Genomic DNA, 21,139 nt, shown 5'->3' with positions numbered 1-21,139 from the left:
CGTGGTCCATGGAGACAGGATTTTGGGTTGGTCCATCATGGAGAGCCAGCCAGCCAGCAGTGCAGGTTGGATTCTGGTGCAGATCCAAACTGCCCGGAAGTTTGAGATGCTCAGATAAGGAATTGGAGTCCAGTGCCCTCTTGAATTATGATGTATCCCATTCCATTCCAGCAATGGCAGAAACATACCCTAACTCCCTTATTCTCCTTGCCCACCTACCTCTCACTGAGCAGAGCATGTGCCTTCTCCCCCTGTTTAAAAACTGCTGTGTGATAATGTCCTGGCAAGATCATTTCCATATGCTGGACACGGACTTTGGACCAACTAAATAGAATAGGCCGCAGAAGAATCCATCTGAGGCTTTACTTGAGTCTCAGGGAAGGCTGGTTGAGTCTTGGTGGGAAAAATCCTCCTTTGCTTGTACTGATGTTGCTTCAGTGGAGTTGGTCTAACTAAGAGGAATTTAGCCTCATCAGTTTTGGTTAGTGTTATAAGGACAGGGGGATGGGTTGTATGCAGTAGAGCTGCCTCTTTCAGAAGTGACTCCTAGCATCATAAACCTGAGGCTCCACCCTAGCAGCCTTTCCGCATCATTTACTGCCCAGCCGGAGCCAGCTGACCTTCTGGGTTTGCAAAGACCCTGTTGCATCTGGGCGTATCATTCAAGATATTCATCTCCCCCAGCTGGGCTGCCCCTGCCTTTCTCCCACTGTATTGATTCAGGGCTTCTAGTGTCTTTAGCTATCTCCTGTTTCCATCTGGCTGGCTGGAAAAGTCATACAGATGTAATTAATCTGCAGCACTGGGGCTGCCTTGCCAGGAAGACTTTGCAATTATGTCACCCATTGTGTGCTAGCATCTCAAAGGGCTGTATTGAATTCCCACCACCACCACACGCGTATGAATTAGAGCATTAGTAGTACCCCCGAGGAAGAGCTGTCTCTAGAGAGGTTAAGCCACTTACCTAAACCCACACAAGTCTGAGAGGGCTGGAGCTAGAACCCAGGAGCCCTTATTCACAGTCTTCTGTTCTACCCACCGGAAAGCACTAGGGGCACCCTTCGGTTAATGGAATATGAACCTCCCTCTGTTAAGGACATGCCCATTTTTAAAGCACCTGCTGGATCTGCATTGCAGCTGCCGCCCGGTGGAGTTGAAGGTGTTGCTTTCAACCTACCGTGCATTTTATTCATTGTTATTACTGTTTGTATTAGACCAGGACTCCATTGTGCTAGGTGCTGTACAAACAGAACAAAAAGGTGGTTCCTGACCCAAAGAGCTGCAATCTAAATAAGTTACTGGGACCTGCCCATTTGCCTGGGACCTGCCCACTCCCCACCCCACCCCTGGCCACGTGGCTGGAGAGATCGTCTCTCTCCTCTCCCACCCCGTGCCACATTGCTGGAGCTCTTGAGCTTGATCCCCTGCACTGTTTCTCCATGAGAATGAAGACTCTGTCCCCTCCCAGACTGTAACTGTTGACTTTTCGGGCACTTTTGCACAGCCCACTTGTGTGAGAGAGTATCAGAGGAGGCAGGGTGTTGGCGACTAGCAGCGGGTGTGGATGGGAGTGCTTGTCTGCTGCAGGGCATGCCTCCACGTTTCTTCTAAGGAGGGCAGGGTCATACGTGTTGTGTGCCTGAATCTTCTCCTCCTCCTCACCAGAGTAACAGCTCCCATCACAGTCACACATTGGCTTTAGGGTTACCTTGCGGCTCTGGGAAAGGAGACAGAGCACCCGGGCAGCAGCAGGAGGGTGTGTGGGGGGGAGTTCGTGAGCAGCAGGGAGGGGAACTCTGCAAAGCCCGGTCACAGCTGCTGCAGTCAGAGATGCTCACGCTCATCCCACACCCCAGCCAAAGAGCCTCCTCTCCCGCCGCCAGCCAGCAGGATGCTGACCCCAGGGTGCTTTCTCCAAACCAGGCTGACTTCAGCACAATCCAATCACTGGGATTAATTAAGGCGAAATGAAACAGTGGGTTTATCACATTTTTCATTAACTCCGGCGTGGTGGCAGCGTCTCCGGCGTCCGACAGGGACGAAATGCACTGCAGTTCCCGGCCCCGCACTTAATTAGCGAGGGGAATCCGCTCCTCCATTGCAGCAATTAGATTCCCAAATGGGGAGGGGAGGGCAGATGGCTGGTAGCTTGGAGAGTCCCCCCCTCCCGCACCCCAACATCCCTCTCTCCCCTCCTTCCCCCCCCACAACTCCTGCCTTCCCCCTCTCACCTCACTGCGTCTCTCTCCACCGCTGTGCCCCCTTTTAGGCCTCTGTAGTCGTGCCCCCCAAGACATCTCCCTTTTCACATTGCGTCAGGTACCGGAGCAAAGGAAGTGCAGGCTGTTATTGGTGCTAAACTCGGGATGACAGCAGCCCGGGCTCTCCAGAATAGTGCGTATCTGGGCTAGAGGCATAAAGGCCCCTGTTTGGCAGTGCTGCAGGATGCCAGATGCTGGGCTTGGACAACAGGGGATGGATCGCTTGAGGATTGCCCTCTTCTGTTCATTCACTTTGACGCTGCTGGCACTGGCCACTGTCAGAAGACAGGATACAGAGCTCTATGGACCATCGGTCTGACCCAGTAGGGCCGTTCTTAGGATCGAAGGGAAGGCTGCAGCCAGCAGGCTCTGTGCTTCCCTTTTCCCGTCATGCTTCTGGGTCATGCTTCACCTCGGAGGCCTTCTTGCTGAAGGGCCTCAAGTGGTTCAAGGAGAGGCCTTAGAGGGCATCACTTGGGTAGGGTGACCAGATGTCCTGATTTTATAGGGACAGTCCCAATATTTGGGGCTTTTTCTTCTATAGGCTCCTATTACCCCCCACCCCCTTCCCGATTTTTTGCACTCGCGTCCGGTCACCCTACACTTGGGTGAGATGGGAAGAGAAACTTGCACCTCTCAGCTCAGCTCCCCTGAACAGGTGTCTGCCTGGGAGTGAAGTGGGTAGTTGGAGGGAGGCGTTAGTCAAGCAGCGTTAGACCGGCTAGAGTCCAGTGGATTTAGTACTGATGAAAGGAGACCAATGAGCAGCGCTAGGCACCAGTGACCTTTGTTTATCCTAAGGGAGGCTGGGGCCCTGCTTTGCATCAGTCAGTCAGCAAGGCAGGGATGAGCCATGCAAGCAGCACATTCCAGTTCAGCCCCGTCCCTGAGAGACCCCAGCGTATTTGTTATACAGCCAGACGCGGGGGGGCATGGTGCGCGACCCGGCGTGCGCTGGCCGCTCTGCCGCAGCAGATCCCGGCTCTGGCGTGACCCCCACCACTTCATGATTGATGGTCCCGTGTCTGTCACGCAGCCTCCGTCTGAGCGCACCCATTTGTATCCTTGTAGATCCTTATCTCTCTAATGTAGCGAGCTGGGCTTATCTTTTCCCGAGGCCCCTTCTCCACAGAAAGAAATCACCTTGGTTATTTATGTATTTCTGTCGCTGGCTCGTCGAATCTATTTTCTTTCGCTCCCAATCATCTTTTATAGAGATCGCTGGGCGGATAGGCCGGGTCCATAATGACCCCAGGATTATGGGATCATTACAAAGAAGACTCACTTACAAAGTGTCGTTGTCACTCATCCACTTCATCTTTCCCCCCCATCATTATTTTTTTGTCTTCCCACTCCACCGTCCCCAACCCACACTCTGTGACTTTCCCTCTCTGGGGATGGTTTTGTCTTCCAAGCAAGGAGGTTTTGCAGTCGATATTGTTATTTCCTGGCTTGAAATGCTTGGTATTCCTGGTGTTAATGTCAGCAAAGTGTACTGGAGCTGTCGTAAGGGCAGTGATTCTTGTATGTGGTTTTGTCTCTAATATTTATATTCTGGCATACGAAAATGATTGTGCAGCGATCTCTTATGCTTTGATCCTTACAGGTTAAACTCAGACAGGCTTGGTCAGTGTCTGGGGATGTGACATTATTTCAGTAGATGCTTCTCCCAGTCTCTGGCAGACATCTTTCCCTACACCACCGACCAGCTTCACACAGCTGCTTTGAAAAGGCCCGGAACTGAAATAGCAGTTGGGGGCTGCAAATCAGGAAGGAAGTGCAGTGGCAAAGCTCTGTGCATGTGTGTGTTATGCCTGGGATAGCAGGGGGTATTTCAGCTGAGTCCTGGGGGGTCCTGGCAGAGAGACGTGGAGAATCATAGAAGATTAGGGTTGGAAGAGACCTCAGGAGGTCATTTAGTCCAACCCCCTGTTCAAAGCAGGACCAACCCCAACTAAATCATCCCAGCCAACAGTTGCACAATATATGGATGGCAGAGCTGGAGTAGAATCCAGGAGACCTGACTCCTAGTCCCATTTGTTCACCAAGAGACCATTTGTTAATAATAATTTAGTCCCCAGCCCCCAAAACAATGGAAAGGGTGGTTTTTTTGATGGGGGAGAGACACCTGCCCCATGCAACACTGGGAACCCAAACTCAACAGCAAGGTGCTAAGGAATGACCATGGGAAATGATACTGAGTGGTTTAATATCACTGCCCCAGCGGGTTGAAATGCAGAACAGTGAGCAAACTGCATACATGGCAACAAGTTGAGGAGCTCTTCACATGTATTTCAGGTATAATAATCAGTGGCATTGTCAATAGAACAGATTAGGGTTATTTTACAATATGGGATAGATTCTTTGCTGCAGCTCATGACATATGCAGCATGGACCAAAGGGAAGGGGTTGGCTTTGCTTCTGCACTGCTTTGGGAACAACATGTCCCCTAGGATAAATCTGAGCAGCTCCTGGGGTTGTAGCCTTCCCAGAGCTGCCTGTGGTCCATGCACCGGCCCAAAATAGCTGTAGCCCAAAGCACTGTGGCTGCTCCCCCACCTAACCCAAATGTGACCCCAGCCATGCCCCAACATGCTTACATTGGCCCTGGCACTGCTCCAGCCTGGAGGAGTTGTTCTTTGGCCCCTTGCAGCTCATGCAGCACCCCTATATGCTTCTGGAGCCAGATCTGGGAGACTCAGTCCCAGGGTTCTTATGTAGGCAATAATGTTTTACAATGAAGGACCACCAGGATTTTACCTCTTTTACAGCTGCAGTGAGATATGGCCCCTGGAGTCCTGTGAGTGTTTCAGAGAGCCTGATTCTGATCTCAGATAAACCAGCCTAATCCTGAGTTAAACCCCCTGAAGCCCCCAGATTTACCCCAATGTAACCGATCCGGATCAGGCCTGGAGGTCGCCATTCCATCAAACCATCAGATTTTATTCCCAGTGACCAACGGGAGTGGAGGTGGCAGGCTGGTGGGTTGATCTTTCCATTTGCACCTTCTCCCTTGCAGGCCGGGGTTTTGTGAGCGAAGACGAGTACTTGGAGATCTCTGGGATCACCCGGGATCAGTCCGGGGAGTACGAGTGCAGCGCTGTCAATGACGTGGCCGCTCCAGACATCCGGAGAGTAAAAGTCACCGTAAACTGTAAGTAGGGCACGACTCTGCACGACACACTCCCTGATCCCGCCTCCTGGCTTCAGACAACATTGGGCTCAGGCTAGTTGTGGGGACTTGTCACACAGATCATTTTGGCTTTTACCTGAACACTGGGGGCTGTAAAGTAGTCTGCTTAGAGTTCCACAACTTCCTGTTCTGTTCTGTTCTGTCTACCATGCCATCGAAGGGTACGTCTACATTTCAAGCTGAAGGTGTAATTCTCGGCTGAGGGAGACATGCCCATACCAGCTCCCATCGAGCGAGCATGCTAGTAATCAAGCGTAGCCATGGCAGTCCGAATGCCGGGAGGGGCTAGCTGCCGGAGTATGATCCCATCCAAGGCACTGGGCCCGTACTCGGGGTGGCTCGCCTCTCCTGCCACTCCCACCAACATGGCTGCACTCTATTTTTAGCATGCAAGCTGGATCAGAGCTAGTACATGCATGTCTCCTTCAGCTGGGAATTGTACCCCTGGCTCAGAGTGCTGATGTGTCCTGAGTGGGGACGGCTGCTCCTGAAGTGTGACTTTCCTTTCCCTACCTGCCAGCGTTGAGATCCAAGGGTCTTGATTCTTCACCGCTTTGCCGGGGTCTAGAAGATGATGAAAGGCACAAGATGATGGGGAAACAGAGCTGAGATCCTAGTGTTCCAGTGCCGGCGGGGGTGTGCGTGCGTGTTAGAACAGCTGAACTATAACCATAAACTCCTGGAAAAAAAAAATAAAGCAGATAACATCTACGTCAGCATCCCTTAAAGACTATTTATAGCTGGAACATAAATGGTAATACCCTTTTCCTGAGGAGCAATTCAGGGGGGGAAAAATCTCTAGTGGCTCACCACACACAGAGCACATTAAATATCCTTCCCTTTAGGAAGGAGCTTGTAGAGCTTTTATATCCACTAAATTGCTGTAAGAAAATCACATATATACATTTCATTAAGCTTAAAGCATTTACATCTTAGGACAATTTGTTCTTTAGAAGCATGGTTAGGAATTTAGAGCCCAGACGATTTAAAGACTTCAGAGGACATGCCAAGGCAGAAAAGCTGGAGTGGCAAAGCTTGTCGGCATTTCAGGAGTGACTCGAATTCTTTTGCGCCTCTGGGAAGCTTAAAAATCCTGAGTATTTTCGGGATGAAGGGCTGCATCTACTCCTCTGCTACCTGGTGCTCTTTTCTTTTTCAGTCAGGGCTCCACTGTTGTAATCCTCTTCACACCTGACACAAGGAGAAGTGGGTTTAGCAGAGATGGGTGAAACTGGAGCGGTCGGTCTATTCTTTGAGCGTACAAAACCAGGATTGGTTTGGCTCAGGATTACACTTTATAGCGACCCTTCCAAGTGCAGGGGAGAGGCAAGACTTTGCATACATTGTTCAGGCTTTGGATCATCTCTCCAAACTCGTCTTTTTGTCTAGGTCCTACACAGGTGTTGGCCTGTTTGTAAATTTCTCGGCACAACAGAATGGGTTTAAAAGATGCAAAGCTACTTAGAAACCAGGGAATTTTCCCGATCAGATTAGAAGAACTTTAAAGTAAGCCCACTCAGGGGTGCGAACTACGTGGCTATGAATCAGAGGAGTCCTGAAGGAAGGATAGAGTCTTGTGCCTTCAAAGTGTCCCTATTTAGGGGACTCGTCCAATCCGCATCCAAAGGTGGGATTAGGGACATCAGGGACAGCACCCTACAATGGAGCATCTCTTCTCATTCTGCAGGCTCCTAGTTTCCATCCTGTGCATGCGGTATCTCACTTGTGAAATGTGTGTTTCCCACAGTCATGTGGTCTGGGGCAGATGGTGGGAGGACCAGAGGTTCAATGTGTATCTGAATTGACACTTGGCATTCACCTTATTCATTTCTGAATGACCTAGTGCTGACTTGGCTACCCTGGGCCTGAATCTTTCTCTCTGTCCCCAGAGCAAGAGATGGGGCATGGGTAGCAATAGTCCAAATATCGTCTACGTTGCCCTACCAATGTGCCCCAGTGTTGATCCGGCAAGGGGGCGAGAGGAGACTTTGGTCTCCCTGGCCGTTTCTGCCTTTGGTTGCTTTACTGAGACTGCTCACAAGGGGTCCAATGAGTGTTGGTCATGGTGCAGGAGGTCACTGTGTGGTCCTTCGCCCTTCTAGGACATCTCATTTCATGACGGCCGACAAACAGCTCTTAGATGCCGACCCTCTCGACTGTCCCATGTTGGCCAGATATTGGCCATTTTTGCAGGGAGGGGTGACCACGTTGTGCTGGGACTGTCCCCGGCTCTTCTCCGTCTCTGTCCCCCTCTGCTGGATGGGGCATACTTGCTGCCAGCCCCACCACCTCAGCTGTCTAAGCTGTCCTAGCTTTCGGTCCACCTCCCCCACCAGCAGCGGGGCTCAGGGGCGGGGTGGCTCCTTTTGTCCCTGCTCACACATGGCTTTTCCCTCTTGCTATGAGCCCAATTTCCACCCTGCCCCAACACAATTAGGAGTACTGTGTCCCCACCCCACGTGGGAAAGGAGAGCCCCAGAAGTAAATGGGGGAGAGCACAGGCCAAAGGGGGCAGATGAGGGGTGGAAGGAGAGACAGGAGAAAGGAGCTGGCTCAGGGGTGGGTTGAGAAGGGAAGGGGAAAGATGCTGAGCAAAGCAATGGCAGTCAATTGTGTGTCCTTTATATGAAGGGTCAGTGCCTAATACTGCCTCTCATGGGTGTGGATCTGTGCCCCCCCCCACCCTGCCATCCCAGGAGGGCACAACTTAGACTGGGTTCCAACCAGCCTCATAACAACACGGCTCCACATCCCCTCACCGTCCTGAACACCCCTCCTCATCCCCACGTCTCTCTGAGCCCAGCTTGTGCTCGGGATCCGGAGCCCCTCACGGCAGCAGTACTGTATCCAGGGGCCTCAGCCCTCCCTCCGGAATAACGTCCCTTTGCTCTGCAGACCCACCGTACATCTCCAATGCCAAGAACACTGGCGCCTCGGTGGGCCAGAAGGGAATCTTGCGCTGCGAGGCCTCCGCCGTCCCTGTCGCAGAATTTCAGTGGTTTAAAGAAGAAACCAGGTACCTAAACAAGCTGCCAGGGCCTGGCAGATCCCAGGCTGCGTTCTTGGCACAGATGGGGAGTGCTGAATTCCCTGGGTCAGGATGGCCATCTGTCAGCACGGGAAGGAGAGAGAATTACACTTCATTTTAATATATTTATAGGGGGTGGGGGGATCTTGCTGCAGACATCTCTTTAAGTAAAGGATCCTGTGGGAGGCGCATCGGGATCTGCAATTAAAACATCCAGGTCCCAAATCTCACAGCTGTGTTTAGCAGTCTGGCTCGAGCAGAGCTAGCAAGGGTGTCTACACCTCGGCTGGAAATTAAACCTCCCCGCTCCAGTGTAGACGAACCCTCAGTGATGGCCTGGTCTGGGGGTCCCCTTAGCTGGAAGAACCTTCTCAATAACCTGGCAGAAAATATCCAGGACCGGGGAACCTTCAGGAGGAGGGGGAGACTTTTTGGGGCAGTGGCATAGCTCCGCTAAAATGAGGAAAGTCACTCTGCTTTAGACCAGCCGAGGAGCTAGCCCAGTGTCTTGGTGACAGCCAGCTGGGAGGTCCTGATTTGGGGACTGGTGGGGCTTTCCCCACTAACCTAGATATAGCTGGTGTGACTGCATGGGGATGGGAATTGATCGCTCCTGTCATTGGGGGGCCCGGCCCTTCGTCTTTCTCGCCCCGCAGGTTAGCCAATGGGCTGGATGGAGTGAGAATCGAGAACAAAGGTCGAATGTCCACGCTGACCTTCTTCAATGTCTCGGAGAAGGATTACGGCAACTACACCTGTGTGGCCACTAACAAGCTGGGGAACACCAATGCCAGTATAATTCTGTACGGTAGGTATGAGGGGCTGAGCCTGTGCTTTGTGAGGAGACGCTGCCGGTACTGACGGAGGGAGCTGGATAACCACCAAGCCTCGCCAAGGGTGGAATTCAACTCCCTGCGACGTGCCAGTCCAAGGCTGTTGGCGCCTTACTTCCAGGGCTTACGTGGCATAGGCCTGTGTTGGGTCCTCTGGGGGAAGAGTGAATCTGAATCTTGCCTGCAGAGAGGTGTGAGGCAAAACAAGAGAAGGGATGTTACCACAGCAATGAGCTCACCATCCTGAGGAAGTGGACTCTGGTCATTTAATTCAATGCTTCCTCCTCATGTCCAAGCTGCAAATAAATGAGGCCCTTATGCTTAGAAGAACCCAACCCTGCTTATTCACTAATGCACACAGACGTATACTGCTAGCAGCTGAGTATTAAAGGGAGCCATTTTCTCTTTCTGTGAGCAAAATGTGATGTCACCTCACCAACTCCCCCCCCACACACACACTCCTCCCCTTGCCCCAACGATGATATTAAATCTAAAGCCTCGTGTCTCCAAAGCACTGTACAAACATGAATGACTCCTCCCAGCACTTCTCTGAAGTAGGCAGGCACTGTCATCTGCATTTTACAGATAGGTAAATTGAGGCATGCAGTGAGTACATATGAGTGGGTAGGAGTCAGTGGCTGAGCTGGGGTTAGGTAAGCCTGGCTCCCAGTCCCAGTCTTGTTCCACTAGACTACGCAGCCTTGGGAAAGAGATCTGGTCCCCTCGCCTGGAAAAGGAAAGCAGACCCTTCCATACCTTTGTAGTGGTCTCTGTCTTAGTTCTGCACCTCACTAAACCGCTTCCACCTTCACGCCCGTGCCTCCAAAATGCCACCTCCAGGCTCACAGTCCTTGCCAGCCGACCTGTTCAGTATTTTCTCAGGGCAATGCAGTGAGTGGGCCCAGGGGTCAGAGACATTGCTTTGCCAGGGCCTCCCTTTAAAGCCAGGGTTGCATTCTGCAAAACCAATGTGTCACAGAGTGGAGGGGTTCATGTTTATTGTCTCCTAGTCCCTCCTAGATTGCTGGCTGTTGAGTTCACCTGCCAGTGTCACCTGGCATCTGAAAATCTGGTCGTGTATTCTCCCTATGCCTCAGCCCCAGTCACTGTGATCCCATGTACTTATCTTATACTTGTTCTGACACCCAAGGCCGAATAGGATATAGCTTCCTCTGCAGTAGACTCTCATCACTGGGGGCTTTTCTACACCTGGGGTTATCCCAGAATAACTATTCTCAAATAACTCCACGTGTGGACACTCTTATTCTGAAATAAGATTGCCTTGTTCCTGTGTAGCTTAATCCATTTTCAAATTGGATTAAGCTAAACCAGAACAAAGCTTGCTTATTCTGAAATAAGTATGTCCACGCACAGAGTTATTCAGGAATAGCTATTCTGCTTTAAATTCACAGCCTCCCTTAATCTGAATTGTCTTTCAAATGTAGACAAGCAAATGTGAGTCGGGATGTATGGAGAGAGACGCTGTCATTTTTCCTGATGGTAACCACACTTCCTGTCTGTCCTGTGTAACCATGTCAGCGGCATGTGCATTATTATCAGTGTGTACTCACCTTTCTAATGATCATTCTTTCATCAACTGTCTGAAAACATGAACTATGTATTTTCTCCCCCTCCCCTTTCTGTTCTCTCTCTGTCTGTCTCCATCGTCCTCTGTTTTAGAAATAAGTGAACCCACAGCACTGGCAGGTTGGTACAGCATGTTACTCCCTTCACTTGCTTGCAACACTCAGACGCCTTTGCCTCGTAGGCTTGTTACGAATGATGACTGACTGCTACATCAGCCCAAATGGGCAAGCATGCGTAGATTTAAGGCCAGCGATCTGTTCTAAGGAAGGATGGAAGGAAGGAAAAGACCAGGCACGGATTTTTCTTCTAAGCAGGAAGGAGCCAGTTTGTATAAATACACATTAGTCACAGCCACCTTGGTCCCATCTTTGCAGAAATCAATCTGGCAAAGTGTATTCCAGTTTCACAGACCCATGCACGGCTTTGCAGTGCTGTTATTTTGGTGGGCCGTGATCGAATGAGCCTCTAGTTGTTTTGTACAAAGCAGGGCAAACTGAGTTGTAACAGGGGACATGACATTCATTCGGATAATCAAAGGGTTTGGACAAATGACTATCAGTAAGTGCCAGCGGTCTGCAGCATTCCTAAAATCCTGCAGAGAGAGGCTGCAGAGTTTATCTGATAGGCTTATGCTTTGAAGAGTTCCCTGCACATTTCAATTTCAGATCTCTGAGTGGGTGCAAATCCATTGATATCAATGGGGCTGCACAGTTTACGCCAGGTTAGACGCTTATTTGCTTTCTACATTTAAACAACTCAAAACCCTCAGGGCACATACACAGCAGAACCAATCTGAGGGCACCTCTGCCGCAAGATGGTTGAGGATTTTGTCTTAAAGGTGACCTGCAAAGGAAAGCAAAGATTGGGTGTGTGCCCTTTTTTGGTTTCTTTATGATATATGTAAAAGGTGCTTGAATTGTGGGGACACGGGAAGAAGTATGCACTTGCTTCATTTCTCCATTAGAAATGGAGGGCTTGTTTACACTATGGCCACTAGAGAACTTGGAGGATTTGGACATCCCCAATACTGAGGAACTGAAACCTGATTACTATTGTTCTTGTTTTTATTATTAAACCTGTTGAACGCAAATGTCCCACAAACAGAAGAAAAGTTCTCTCTGTTAATTATTCACTATTCCATCACCAAAGGCTGACAAAGCTTGGCAAACTTTTCTCTGAGACCCCAGCAAGTCTTCCACTGAAAGCAGAGATGACCAGACTTCATATTTCTGCTACTTCTAATAGCTTCAAACAAACGAACATATGCTTGATGAATTAAATAAATATATAAGGCTGCCTTTGTACATCATAAAGACATCACAAGGTGCACCCTCCTAATGTATATATTTTTCCCCTTCGGGACACAGTTAAAGGGACACTGTCAGTTTGCGAGAAGCCCAGATTTTTAATTCGGGGTAAACCAAATCTTTACAAAATCTATGATGAACAGAAATACTCCCATTATTGCCTCATTTCAGTTCCAAGGCAAACAGCTTTATGGATTTCGTACAGGGGGGTAGGGCTATTTGTAAGGTAAACCTTGCACCACTGAATGACCAGAAGAAAGCGAAACCAAGGCAAAGCCTCCTTGCTAGGTATAATAGAGTCTGGTTTCATAGTTTCATTCTCAAACAAAGCGGCTAGGATGGAAATAAACTATAAATGTCTTTGTTTTATGTAATCGAAGGGAGTGACTATACACAATTCTGTATGTTATTAAAGTATATGATTTGTAATCAGTGGCTAGACACAGTTCCATTATCATTTCTCGTTAACTCATTGTTACGGTTGGATTCCATTCTACCCCAGCTGTAGGAGTTAACTCAGCTATTTCTGTGCTGTATAATCCCTTCCCTCCTGCAGCTTTCCTTCACTTTTGCCTCCCGAGATATGAGGCTTGGGTCCAGGTTGCTGTGCACTAATCAACAGCTGCTGCTCTTCAGCACAGCATTCCCTGTACGGGAAAGCTGCTCGAGAGGGAGAACATGAAACAGTGTGGCAGACGTCCTGGATGGAAAGGCTTTGTAAAGACACACTGCTCTTGAGGAAAGAGTGCCAGCCGTTACAATGAGAGACACAGTATTAACGTTCAGGGCTAGTTTTGGACACGGGTGGGCCGGGGTGGGTGGCACGTGCTTGAGGTCACCAATCAAATAAAGGCAATTGTCACTGCTTTGTCCTTCGCTGGATGTGTTTCTCCCGCACAAAAACCACCCCGCAATGCAGTGTGACTGGACGGCTCTCCTTGCACGCAGAGCAGAGAGGGAGCATTGGGCACAGGGGTACAGATAAGAGCAGATAGTCAGCCCACACATGGAGAGGGCATGGATGGAGGTGGGTTCTGACATGAGGACACCCAGGGTGTTTTGGGGGGAGGGTCCTCAGTGTATGGGGGCATGTATCAGACCTAATGCAAACACATGGGGGGCGTCAGGGATATAGCGGGTGCATGTTTCGAGGCTGCCTAGCCCCCTATGAGGGCATGTAAGGGCCATGGCGGGCGGGGGTGGGGAGGGGGGAGGTCTCAAGGCTATGCGGGGTAGTTTCGAGGCTGCTTCCAGCCTAAGGGTGTGTGGTGGGGGCATGTCAGGCTCGTGGTTCAGTGATACCATTAACCTGGAGGCAGGGCGCCGGGGTATGTCAGGGGCATAGTAGGGGGGGTGTCTATCAGGCTTGTGGTTTCATGATGCCTTTAGCCTGGGAGGGTGTGGCGGGGGGGCGTGTAAGGGTTGTGGTTCGAGGACGCCGTTAGCATGTGGGGGCATGTCGGGGGGGGGGGCATATCATGGTTCGAGGATGCCTTTAGCCTGGGGGCATGTGAGGCTTGTGCTTTCATGCCTTCAGCCTGGGGGGGGGGGGCGTGTCAGGGGTGTGTCTGTCCATAAAGCATCTACCTGCTGGGGGCGTGTCAGGGTCATGTCGTGGTTCAAGAATGCCTTTAACCTGGGGGTGTGAGGGGGCATGGCAGGAGCGTGTCAGGGTTGTGGTTCACCGATGCCTTTAGTCTGGGGGGGCGTGGAGGGGGGGCGTGTCAGGGGCGTGTCTGTCTACAAACCCTCTAATTTCTGGGGGTGTGGCGGGGGCATGTCAGAGGCGTGTCATTGTTCGAGGATGCCTCTAGCCTGGGGCCGTGTGAGGCTTGTGCTTTCATGCCTTCAGCCTGGGGGGGGGCGTGTCAGGGGCATGGAGGGGGCATGTCAGGGGTGTGTCTGTCCATGAAGCATCTACCTGCTGGGGGCGTGGCGGGGGCGTGTCAGAGGCGTGTCAGGGGCGTGTCGTGGTTCAAGAATGCCTTTAACCTGTGGGTGTGAGGGGGCTTGCCAGGAGCGTGTCAGGGTTGTGGTTCACCGATGCCTTTAGTCTGGGGGGCGTGGCGGGGGCGTGTCAAGGGTGTGTCTGTCTACAAATCATCTAACTTCTGGGGGTGTGGCGGGGGCGTGTAAGAGGCGTGTCAGAGGCGTGTCATTGTTCGAGGATGCCTTTAGCCTGGGGGCGTGTGAGGCTTGTGCTTTCATGCCTTCAGCCTGGGGGGGGCGTGTCAGGGGCAGGGCGGGGGCGTGTCAGGGGTGTGTCTGTCCATGAAGCATCTACCTGCTGGGGGTGTGGCGGGGGCGTGTCAGGGTCGTGTCGTGGTTCAAGAATGCCTTTAACCTGGGGGTGTGAGGGGGCTTGGCAGGAGCGTGTCAGGGTTGTAGTTCGCCGATGCCTTTCGTCTGGGGGCGTGGCGGGGGCGTTTCAGGGGCGTGTCATTGTTCGAGGATGCCTCTAGCCTGGGGCCGTGTGAGGTTTGTGCTTTCATGCCTTCAGCCTGGGAGGGGCGTGTCAGGGGCATGGCGGGGGCGTGTCAGGGGTGTGTCTGTCCATGAAGCATCTACCTGCTGGGGGCGTGGCGGGGGCGTGTCAGAGGCGTGTCAGGGTCGTGTCGTGGTTCAAAAATGCCTTTAACCTGGCGCTGTGAGCGGGCTTGGCAGGAGCGTGTCAGGGTTGTGGTTCCCGATGCCTTTAGTTTGGGGGGCGTGGCGGGGGCGTGTCAAGGGTGTGTCTGTCTACAAACCATCTAACTTCTGGGGGTGTGGCGGGGGCGTGTAAGAGGCGTATCAGAGGCGTGTCATTGTTCGAGGATGCCTTTAGCCTGGGGGCGTGTGAGGCTTGTGCTTTCATGCCTTCAGCCTGGGGGGGCGTGTCAGGGGCATGGAGGGGGCGTGTCAGGGGTGTGTCTGTCCATGAAGCATCTACCTGCTGGGGGCGTGGCGGGGGGTGTCGTGGTTCAAGAATGCCTTTAACCTGGGGGTGTGAGGGGGCTTGGCAGGAGCGTGTCAGCGTTGTGGTTCGCCGATGCCTTTAGTCTGGGGGAGTGGCGGGGGCGTGTCAGGGGCGTGTCAGGGGCGCGTCTGTCTACAAACCATCTAACTTCTGTGGGTGTGGCGGGGGCGTGTCAGGGGCATGTCGTTGTTCGAGGATGCCTTTAGGCTGGGGGCGTGTGAGGCTTGTGCTTTCATGCCTTCAGCCTGGGGGGGCGTGTCAGGGGCATGGAGGGGGCGTGTCAGGGGTGTGTCTGTCCATGAGGCATCTACCTGCTGTGGGCGTGGCGGGGGCGTGTCAGAGGCGTGTCAGGGTCGTGTCGTGGTTCAAGAATGCCTTTAACCTGGGGGTGTGAGGGGGCATAGCAGGGGCGTGTCTGTCTAGAAACCATCTAACTTCTGGGGGTGTGGCGGGGGCGTGTCAGAGGCATGTCATTGTTCGAGGATGCCTTTAGCCTGGGGTCGTGTGAGGCTTGTGCTTTCATGCCTTCAGCCTGGGGGGGCGTGTCAGGGGCATGGCGGGGGCGTGTCAGGGGTGTGTCTGTCCATGAAGCATCTACCTGCTGGGGGTGTGGCGGGGGCGTGTCAGGGTCGTGTCGTGGTTCAAGAATGCCTTTAACCTGGGGGTGTGAGGGGGCTTGGCAGGAGCGTGTCAGGGTTGTGGTTCGCCGATGCCTTTAGACTGGGGGGGCGTGTCGGGGGCGTGTCAGGGGCATATCTGTCTACAAACCCTCTAACTTCTGGGGGCGTGGCGGGGGCGTGTCAGAGGTGTGTCAGGGTCGTGTCGTGGTTCAAAAATGCCTTTAACCTGGGGGTGTGAGGGGGCTTGGCAGGAGCGTGTCAGGGTTGTGGTTCGCTGATGCCTTTAGTCTGGGGGCGTGGTGGGGGCGTGTCAGGGGCGTGTCTGTCTACAAACCATCTAACTTCTGGGGGTGTGGCGGGGGCGTGTCAGGGGGGCGTGTCGTTGTTCGAGGATGCCTTTAGCCTGGGGGCATGTGAGGCTTGTGCTTTCATGCCTTCAGCCTGGGGGGGCGTGTCAGGGGCATGGCGGGGGCGTGTCAGGGGTGTGTCTGTCCATGAAGCATCTACCTGCTGGGGGCGTGGCGGGGGGTGTCGTGGTTCAAGAATGCCTTTAACCTGGGGGCGTGAGGGGGCTTGGCAGGAGCATGTCAGCGTTGTGGTTCGCCGATGCCTTTAGTCTGGGGGAGTGGCAGGGGCGTGTCAGGGGCGTGTCAGGGGCGTGTCTGTCTACAAACCATCTAACTTCTGGGGGTGTGACGGGGGCGTGTCAGGGGCGTGTCGTTGTTCGAGGATGCCTTTAGCCTGGGGGCGTGTGAGGCTTGTGCTTTCATGCCTTCAGCCTGGGGGGGCGTGTCAGGGGCATGGCGGGGCGTGTCAGGAGTGTGTCTGTCCATGAAGCATCTACCTGCAGGGGGCGTGGCGGGGGCGTGTCAGAGGCGTGTCGTGGTTCAAGAATGCCTTTAACCTGGGGGTGTGAGGGGGCTTGGCAGGAGCGTGTCAGGGTTGTGGTTCGCCGATGTCTTTAGTCTGGGGGCGTGGCGGGGGCGTGTCAGGGGCGTGTCTGTCTACAAACCGTCTAACTTCTGGGGGTGTGGTGGGGGCGTGTCAGAGGCGTGTCAGGGGCGTGTCGTTGTTCGAGGATGCCTTTAGCCTGGGGGCGTGTGAGGCTTGTGCTTTCATGCCTTCAACCTGGGGGGGCATGTCAGGGGCATGGCGGGGGCGTGTCAGGGGTGTGTCTGTCCATGAAGCATCTACCTGCTGGGGGCGTGTCGGGGGCGTGTCAGAGGCGTGTCAGGGTCGTGTCGTGGTTCAAAAATGCCTTTAACCTGGGGGTGTGAGGGGGCTTGGCAGGAGCGTGTCAGGGTTGTGGTTCGCCGATGCCTTTAGTCTGGGGGCGTGTCGGGGGCGTGTCTGTCTACAAACCATCTAACTTCTGGGGGTGTGGCGGGGGCGTGTCAGGGGCGTGTCTTTTTTCGAGGATGCCTTTAGCCTGGGGGCATGTGAGGCTTGTGCTTTCATGCCTTCAGCCTGGGGGGGCGTGTCAGGGGCATGGCGGGGGCGTGTCAGGGGTGTGTCTGTCCATGAAGCATCTACCTGCTGGGGGTGTGGCGGGGGCGTGTCAGGGTCGTGTCGTGGTTCAAGAATGCCTTTAACCTGGGGGTGTGAGGGGGCTTGGCAGGAGCGTGTCTGGGTTGTGGTTCGCCGATGCCTTTAGTCTGGGGGGGCGTGTCGGGGGCGTGTCAGGGGCATATCTGTCTACAAACCCTCTAACTTCTGGGGGCGTGGCGGGGGCGTGTCAGAGGTGTGTCAGGGTCGTGTCGTGGTTCAAAAATGCCTTTAACCTGGGGGTGTGAGGGGGCTTGGCAGGAGCGTGTCAGGGTTGTGGTTCGCTGATGCCTTTAGTCTGGGGGCGTGGTGGGGGCGTGGTGGGGGCGTGTCTGTCTACAAACCATCTAACTTCTGGGGGTGTGGCGGGGGCGTGTCAGAGGTCGTGTCGTGTCAGGGTCGTGTCGTGGTTCAAAAATGCCTTTAACCTGGGGGTGTGAGGGGGCTTGGCAGGAGCGTGTCAGCGTTGTGGTTTGCCGATGCCTTTAGTCTGGGGGAGTGGCGGGGGCGTGTCACGGGCGTGTCAGCGGCGTGTCTGTCTACAAACCATCTAACTTCTGGGGGTGTGGCGGGGGCGTGTCAGAGGCGTGTCAGGGGCGTGTCGTTGTTCGAGGATGCCTTTAGCCTGGGGGCATGTGATGCTTGTGCTTTCATGCCTTCAGCCTGGGGGGGCGTGTCAGGGGCATGGCGGGGGCGTGTCAGGGGTGTGTCTGTCCATGAAGCATCTACCTGCTGGGGGCGTGGCGGAGGCGTGTCAGGGTCGTGTCGTGGTTCAAGAATGTCTTTTACCTGGGGGTGTAAGGGGGCTTGGCAGGAGCGTGTCAGGGTTGTGGTTCGCCGATGCCTTCAGTCTGGGGGCGTGGCGGGGGCGTGTCAGGGGCGTGTCTGTCTACAAGCCATCTAACTTCTGTGGGTGTGGCGGGGGCGTGTCAGGGGCGTGTCATTGTTCGAGGATGCCTTTAGCCTGGGGGCGTGTGAGGCTTGTGCTTTCATGCCTTCAGCCTGGGGGGGCGTGTCAGGGGCATGGCGGGGGCGTGTCAGGGGTGTGTCTGTCCATGAAGCATCTACCTGCTGGGGGCGTGGCGGGGGCGTGTCAGAGGCGTGTCAGGGTCGTGTCGTGGTTCAAAAATGCCTTTAACCTGGCGGTGTGAGGGGGCTTGGCAGGAGCGTGTCAGCGTTGTGGTTCACCGATGCCTTTAGTCAGGGGGCGTGGCGGGGGCGTGTCTGTCTATAAACCATCTAACTTCTGGGGGTGTGGCGGGGGCGTGTCAGGGGCGTGTCGTTGTTCGAGGATGCCTTTAGCCTGGGGGCGTGTGAGGCTTGTGCTTTCATGCCTTCAGCCTGGGGGGGGCGTGTCAGGGGCATGGCGGGGGCGTGTCAGGGGCGTGTCTGTCTACAAACCATCTAACTTCTGGGGGTGTGGCAGGGGCGTCTCAGGGGCGTGTCGTTGTTTGAGGATGCCTTTAGCCTGGGGGCGTGTGAGGCTTGTGCTTTCATGCCTTCAGCCTGGGGGGGGCGTGTCAGGGGCATGGCGGGGGCGTGTCAGGGTCATGCATGGTTCAAGAATGCCTTTAACCTGGGGGTGTGAAGGGGCTTGGCAGGAGCGTGTCACGGTTGTGGTTCGCCGATGCCTTTAGTCTGGGGGGGCGTGGCGGGGGCGTGTCAGGGGCGTGTCTGTCTACAAACCATCTAACTTCTGGGGGTGTGGCGGGGGCATGTCAGAGGCGTGTCGTTGTTCGAGGATGCCTTTAGCCTGGGGGCGTGTGAGGCTTGTGCTTTCATGCCTTCAGCCTGGGGGGGGCGTGTCAGGGGCATGGCGGGGGCGTGTCAGGAGTGTGTCTGTCCATGAAGCATCTACCTGCTGGGGGTGTGGCGGGGGCGTGTCAGAGGCGTGTCGTGGTTCAAGAATGCCTTTAACCTGGGGGTGTGAACGGGCTTGGCAGGAGCGTGTCAGGGTTGTGGTTCGCCGATGCCTTTAGTCTGGGGGGGCGTGGCGGGGGCGTGTCAGGGGCGTGTCTGTCTACAAACCATCTAACTTCTGGGGGTGTGGCGGGGGCGTGTCAGAGGCGTGTCATTGTTCGAGGATGTCTTTAGCCTGGGGCCGTGTGAGGCTTGTGCTTTCATGCCTTCTGCCTGGGGGGGGGCGTTTCAGGGGCATGGCGGGGGCGTGTCAGGGGTGTGTCTGTCCATGAAGCATCTACCTGCTGGGGGCGTGGTGGGGGCGTGTCAGAGGCGTGTCAGGGTCGTGTCGTGGTTCAAGAATGCCTTTAACCTGGGGGTGTGAGGGGGCTTGGCAGGAGCGTGTCAGGGTTGTGGTTCGCCGATGCCTTTAGTCTGGGGGCGTGGCGGAGGCGTGTCAGGGGCGTGTCGTTGTTCGAGGATGCCTTTAGCCTGGGGGCGTGTGAGGCTTGTGCTTTCATGCCTTCAGCCTGGGGTGGGGGGGGCGTGTCAGGGGCATGGCGGGGGCGTGTCAGGGTTGTTGTTCGCTGATGCCTTTAGTCTGGGGGTGTGGCGGGGGCGTGTCAGGGGCGTGTCGTTGTTCGAGGAGCCCTTTAGCCTGGGGGCGTGTGAAGCTTGTGCTTTCATGCCTTCTGCCTGGGGTGGGGGCGTGTCAGGGGCATGGCGGGGGCGTGTCAGGGGTGTGTCTGTCCATGAAGCATCTACCTGCTGGGGGCGTGGCGGGGGCATGTCAGAGGCGTGTCAGGGTCGTATCGTGGTTCAAGAATGCCTTTAACCTGGGGATGTGAGGGGGCTTGGAGGAGCGTGTCAGGGTTGTGGTTCGCCGATGCCTTTAGTCTGGGGGGGGCGTGTCAGGGGCGTGTCTGTCTACAAACCATTTAACTTCTGGGGGCATGGCGGGGGCGTGTCAGGGGCGTGTCGTTGTTCGAGGATGCCTTTAGCCTGGGGGTGTGAGGGGGCTTGGCAGGAGCGTGTCAGGGTTGTGGTTCGCCGATGCCTTTAGTCTGGGGGCGTGGCGGGCGTGTCTGTCTACAAACCATCTAACTTCTGGGGGCGTGTCAGGGGCGTGTCTGTCTACAAACCATCTAACTTCTGGGGGTGTGGCGGGGGCGTGTCAGAGGCGTGTCATTGTTCGAGGATGCCTTTAGTCTGGGGGCTTGTGCTTTCATGCCTTCAGCCTGGGGGGGCGTGTCAGGGGCATGGCGGGGGTGTGTCTGTCCATGAAGCATCTACCTGCTGGGGGCGTGGCGGGGGCGTGTCAGAGGCGTGTCAGGGTCGTGTCGTGGTTCAAGAATGCCTTTAACCTGGGGGTGTGAGGGGGCTTGGCAGGAGCGTGTCAGGGTTGTGGTTCGCCGATGCCTTCAGTCTGGGGGCATGTCAGGGGCGTCTGTCCATGAAACATCTACCTGCAGGTGGCTTGATGCCTTTAGGCTGGGGGGGGGGGCGTGGCGAGGGGCCTGTCTGGCTTGAGGTTCGAGGATGTTTCGAGGCTGCACTGAGCGAAGGCTCATTCTGAGGCTGAGCTGTTGTCAACCCTGGCTTTTCCTGACCAGTAGCCAGTACCTTTTGCATGCAGTGCAGTATCCCGCCTCTTTGCGCATAGTCTGGGCCAAGCCCCGACACCTCTGTGGTATTGAAACTGGACAGAGCCAGGCAGCATAGTAGGTTATGCTGGCATAGTGGCTTTCAGGGGGATAAAGAAAGGGTGAAAGTCTCACATTGTGATCTTAGTCTGGAGCAAGGTAACTTTTAATACATATTAGAAATCAACCACTTTTGTCATAGAAGACAGCTGGCCCACCACCTCCGGCAGGGCCTCGGCAGTGTGAAGCACTGTAACGTCTCTTCCC

The 21,139-nt window shown here is 54.5% G+C and overlaps 1 protein-coding gene across 1 annotated transcript in view; it reads left to right on the top strand.

Moving 5' to 3' along the window:
- Positions 1-21,139, top strand: part of LOC141975885 (opioid-binding protein/cell adhesion molecule homolog) — an 801,915-nt gene that overhangs the window by 765,624 nt on the left and 15,152 nt on the right. Inside the window, 3 exon segments of the mRNA XM_074936555.1 lie at positions 5,281-5,415; positions 8,350-8,470; positions 9,139-9,290. Of these exon segments, the coding sequence (XP_074792656.1) occupies positions 5,281-5,415; positions 8,350-8,470; positions 9,139-9,290 (408 nt within the window).

Source organism: Natator depressus, chromosome 22 (assembly GCF_965152275.1).
Source record: "Natator depressus isolate rNatDep1 chromosome 22, rNatDep2.hap1, whole genome shotgun sequence".
NCBI lineage: Eukaryota > Metazoa > Chordata > Testudines > Cheloniidae > Natator > Natator depressus.
Note: the sequence above shows the minus strand (reverse complement) of the source record. Positions and strands in the feature narration are given on the sequence as shown.